The sequence below is a fragment of the Agrilus planipennis genome, unplaced genomic scaffold (genome assembly GCF_000699045.2).
Source record: "Agrilus planipennis isolate EAB-ADULT unplaced genomic scaffold, Apla_2.0 scaffold224, whole genome shotgun sequence".
Classification (NCBI taxonomy): Eukaryota; Metazoa; Arthropoda; class Insecta; order Coleoptera; family Buprestidae; genus Agrilus; species Agrilus planipennis.
This window is the reverse complement of record NW_020439296.1, coordinates 76269-81365: the sequence shown is the minus strand read 5'-3', so window position 1 is coordinate 81365 and position 5097 is coordinate 76269. Positions and strand designations below refer to the sequence as shown.

Sequence of the window (5097 nt, the reverse complement as noted above, 5' to 3'; positions counted from 1 at the left end):
CATAATTTGTAAAATGTTATAAGGATAGGAATACAATTACTGTGATTTTTTTCACAGCAGAATTTGACTCTTACTGTATACTTTTATAATAATTAGGTAATAACATAAACCAGTGAACTGGCTTAAAAAAATAAATATTTTTTTCTCTGGGTTTAACTGCATTGATTTTAACAAAAATTTAATATGTTTTGGATAGCATAAAAAGTTTAAGATCTGTCTTTAAGAACCAATTTGTGTAGAAAGTGTGTTTTACCAACAACACAACAAATAAATCATATATCTTATTTATTTTTACCATTCCCCAGACTAGTAGATGATGCACCAGACAAATTTAACAGACCAGATTCAGCATTGCTTTTAAGAAATTGACTGCATGGTCCATTTTCAGTTGATGAAAACTGATGAAATGAAACAGCCTCAAGGTTCCTGAGAACATAATTTATGAGTAAATCCAATCAAAAGTAATTACCAATAAATAATACTAACCCTTTTTTCTCAGGACTAATGCTCATGGTTTTTATTTTTGATATCCATACCTGCATCTTATGAAAAAACTGTTCCTCTGTTATTAATGGATTATCATTGTTAGGATCTAAACAGTTCTTTAAACACATCAATTCCATCCTACAAAATTTACTAAAGTTAACTATGTTAATCAAGTTGCTTATTATTTTCATTACCACTACCAACATGTATGAATATGCTATTATAATATACTAAGTAAATAACACTATTAACATAAAAAAACACTAACAAGCTAAAAAAAGAAAAAAATGTAAGAAGTTCTTACGTATTATTTGATAAGAAAGGTGTCACAAATTCTATCAAGCTTTGTGCATGTGCTGAACCAACATTTTGTTTATCACAAGACAAAAAAATATCCTTTAGTGCGACACTACAAAGCTGCCCTTCTACAAATACAACATTATCCAAATAAACATATTAATGTCATCTTTAATTACAACTATTGTTTATACCTTCTCCTGGGGAATCTCCCGCTTCTGTGCCTGTAGGACACTTACTATCACCACTGTCGTTTGCCATTTGTGAATTTTGAAAATAAATAACTAATAATTTTAAGTTACAAAGTATACCATGTGCAAAACAGTAAACACCTACAAATATTTCTATGTATATTTACAGAAATTCTCGATATTCAACAAACTCACCGCTGTTCAAATGATGTAAACTATTCGAAGTTGACAAACGCACGCGCAGTTTAATTCACGTGCTATATTTTACATTGTTGCCAAAAAAAAAATAATAGTATAAATAAATTATTGTTCTATGGTTTTATAGGAATTCTTGAAATTTTCTTTTTTCACTTCTTATAAAAGAAAAGAGTATTGCTTAGGACCCAACTCTTCACTTCGAAATTTCAACTACTTCCCATCAGTCCAAATCTTAATCCTACTATGGATTTCGACCATGAAAACCTATTTTTTTATATTATATATTTTTTTTTTAATGTTTTGTAAGAAGTGAATACCAATTATAATTTATTTCTGTCGTTAAGAGTGGCAATAGAGACACATTTATCATTATTTGAAATGCGAGCAACATTATCTATGGATACTACCTGATAACTCCTATCTTTAACTATAGCTGGGTAATAACCATAGATAATAGATAATAACTAATAACCCTAACGACCCTAACCCCTTAGATTTTCGTTTTGTAAATGTTTTGCAATAAGCAGCGATTTGTTAATAACAATAAGTAGAAGTTAACTGAAAATGGTTGTAAAAAGCAAACGTAAAGCAGATGAATCTGCTTTAGTTCCTGTAGTGAAGAAAACCAGAAATGAAGTTGCTACAACTAGTAACAAAAACAAAGCTGTTGTAGAAGTTGTAAGTTAAACTTAAAGTAAATTATTTTCCTCTATTATTTATTACAATAACTTATTACTATTTTAGACAACAACAAGAACTTCGAATCTTTTTTCGCCAATTATGCTCTTAGAAGGACATGAAGGGGAAATATTTACTGTAGAATTTCATCCTGAAGGACAATACTTAGCTTCCTCCGGTTTTGATAGAAAAATTTGTACGAATTATGTTGTAAGAAATTAACTTCTCCCTTTATTACAATTATTGTTTTAGTTTTGTGGAATGTGTATGGAGAATGTGAGAATATTTCAGTCTTAACTGGACATACAGGAGCAGTAATGGAACTTCATTTTACTCCCGATGGCTCACACATTTTTACTGCAAGTACTGATTACACCTTGGGGTTGTGGGATATTTGTAGTGGTCAAAGGATTAAGAAATATAAAGGTCATACTACTTTTGTAAATACAGTTCAAGGTAAATTTATAGACATATACATATTAGAATGTAAAAAGTAACTTCCTTATTTATTGAATTTTTAAGGTGTGCGAAGGGGTCCACAGACATTAGTTTCTGGAAGTGATGATGCCACAATTAAGTTGTGGGATACTCGAAAAAAGAATTTTGTCAATTCCCTAAATGCGTCTCAACCTGTAAGCATAATGTTATTTTAAATATGTAGCTCTTTAAAATGTTTTATTATATTAGGTAACTGCTGTTACATTTAATGATACAGCTGAACAAATATTCAGTGGCAGTATAGATAACGAAGTAAAAGTGTGGGATGTAAGAAAAAATGAAATTTTATACACAATGAGGGGTCATACTGATACTATCACTGGTGTATCTCTTAGCCCAGATGGTTCATACTTACTTACAAATTCAATGGATAATAGTTTAAGGATTTGGGATATTCGTCCATATGCTCCACAGGACAGGTGTATTAAAGTGCTTACAGGTATAATATAAATTACTTTGTATTGAATTGAAAAGAAGCTTTTTCTAATTGAAATTGGTACCATCAGTCCACAAAAATTACCTATTTTTCACAATGTTTTTCTTGAAACTGATTGCTTAACTTAAAAGTCTGGGTATGACTCTGTGTTATTTGCTTCTCTAATTCTGATTGTATTTTTTTCGTGTGTTCCAATTCCTTTTGAAGTTGCTCTATTAATTGATCATTTACTTTAACGCTTTCAAATTTCTTTATTTGGGTATTCAACGATTCAATGTCCTTTTCTAAGCGTTTTATAACTACTTCTTTCTTTTCAATCAATGTGTTACATTCACATATTTTTTGAGACTGTATTTCTTCAGTTTGTTTTTTTATTAAATTGTCATCATCCAATTGTTTAGCTAAGTTATGAACAAGACGTTTTAGTTCCCAGATAGTTTCTTCTTTTGTAGCAATTGTGATTTTTAATTCGCTAATTTCTTCTAAAAGGCTATTTCGATTTTCTTCAGAAGCTTTTGAATTTTCGTTTAACCTGCTGTTCAGAATTTTCATTTCAGTTTTAAGTAGTTCAATGTGATTTTCTTTTTCTTTCAACGTTTCATTGAGTTTTTCTGCAAAATATATTTTCAGTTCGTCATATTCTTTTTTAAGATTATCGAATGAGTCCAATAAGCTAAGATGTTCGTGTTCAAGATTTTCTGTGGCACATTCTTTTAATTGCAAGTCGTGTTTTAATTTACCCAGTTCCGCAATAAGATTTTTATTCTTGTGTTCGTTATCTAAAATCGTTTGATTTAGGATGTTTTTCTGTTCTTTTATTTCTTTAATTTCAATTGCCAACATTTCTTCGTGTTTAACGATATTTTTAATTTTTTCTTCTAATTCTAATATATAAGAACAATTATTTTCGTTCAAACACTTCAAGTCAAGTTTTTCTTCTATGAGCAATTTGACTTCATTTCGTAAATTAGTATTTTCCTTATTAGTTTCCGTTTCATTTAGTTTGATGAGTTCAAGTTCTTTTTTAAGTTCCTCCAACTCTTCAGTACAAACCTCCAAACGCCTTTTTAAATCATCATTTTCTTCTTGCATTTGATCAAGAATGTTTTTCGAATTGTTATTAACTTCATTTTCTTTGCTTACCTAAAATATGTGAATTTGTAGTTTGTATACATTCAAAAATATGTACATAGTTTAAATATTGTAATTATTTGCTTTACATACCCAAGTATATGATTTACTGCTCTTTTACATAAAATAAAAATTTAAAAACTGTGTATACAGAATTGAATACAAAAACAAAAATTATTTGTTTATCTCATATCCCTTGTTATGAGAGTGAAAACAACAAGACTTTAACTATTTTACTGTTAAAATAAGCTTATACCTGAGATAGTTCATATAGTAATGAGTGTTGTGTGGTCATCGCGGATTCAGTTAATGGCATTTTTGAAAATAAATCATCTTCGCTGCTTGTATCATGAAGAAATATAGAGCTAGTCGAGTTATTTTTCAGTGGGGAATCACCAGTTGCAGCCTTTAATTCCGCATCTACAATATTAAAAAAATTCATCGTAGGTATGAAATTTATTAAAAAAAAACAATGATGAATTTTGTGTAAGCATAGTTATTTATTATAAAAGTTTTTCTGAAACAATCACACTTCATCCTCGTAACCGTATACCTTTACATTTTGGTTGACGTAATTTGTCTGACTTTTGTGGAAGTGGAATTGTTGGTCCTGATTCTGGTTCACCGACTAATCGATATTTCTTGAAAAATGTCGATTCACTTTGTTTCAGTTTGGGATGAAAAGATATCTGATCATTGTTTACCGTATCATTTTCTTCGAGTTTCTTCTCGAACGATGAGGAAGTGTTTGAATCTAAAGGTTTATTTATTTGACTGGGAGTTTTGCTTAAATTTGGACTGACCGGATTCTCAAGCATCTCTTTCAATTTCGGACTGTTGAAAACTTTTGCCTCGTGGTGTATGAAAGCGGTAATTGGAGAATTTGGAAAACGATTCGATTGCTGTTTTTGATGTACTATATGTAGACCACTATTTGGTGTGTTATTTAAATTTTTTGTACCTGAAGAACTTGAGATTAACGGGTTAGGTGGAGTTGAAGGAATAATGTAGGTTTGAGACAACTGTCCTCGTAACAACTTTTCCAGGGTAATTTTTTCCACTTTGAGACCCTTAAAAGAAGAAATTCAACTACTAAACCACGAATTCTTAATAGGGTAATTTTTACAGTATAAAAAATATGCATTTGCATGTATACAATGTTTAGATTTCAAAAGATAAATT

General features: G+C 29.9%; 2 protein-coding genes across 2 annotated transcripts in view; one reads left to right on the top strand and one right to left on the bottom strand.

Moving 5' to 3' along the window:
- The window catches only part of LOC108743220 (putative leucine-rich repeat-containing protein DDB_G0290503), a 37143-nt gene that overhangs the window by 16363 nt on the left and 15683 nt on the right, over positions 1-5097 (bottom strand). Inside the window, exon 12 of the mRNA XM_025978307.1 lies at positions 2938-3146. Coding sequence (XP_025834092.1) covers positions 2938-3146 — 209 coding nt within the window. The remainder of the gene's footprint in view (positions 1-2937; positions 3147-5097) is intronic.
- Positions 1519-2816, top strand: LOC108743226 (U5 small nuclear ribonucleoprotein 40 kDa protein). Its single transcript, XM_018478704.2, has 5 exons — positions 1519-1850; positions 1917-2046; positions 2103-2306; positions 2373-2482; positions 2538-2816. Exons 1-5 carry the CDS (start codon positions 1737-1739, stop codon positions 2796-2798), a joined length of 819 nt encoding a protein of 272 aa, XP_018334206.1. The 5' UTR covers positions 1519-1736; the 3' UTR covers positions 2799-2816.

What these genes read in the sequence shown, in the direction of transcription:
- LOC108743226 (XM_018478704.2), top strand. Translation starts at nt 1,737, where the DNA reads ATGGTTGTAAAAAGCAAACGTAAAGCAGATGAATCTGCTTTAGTTCCT. An exon ending in ACAAAGCTGTTGTAGAAGTT is followed by an intron (nt 1,851 to 1,916) that starts GTAAGTTAAACT and finishes TTACTATTTTAG; the next exon opens with ACAACAACAAGAACTTCGAA. An exon ending in CCCTAAATGCGTCTCAACCT is followed by an intron (nt 2,483 to 2,537) that starts GTAAGCATAATG and finishes TTATTATATTAG; the next exon opens with GTAACTGCTGTTACATTTAA.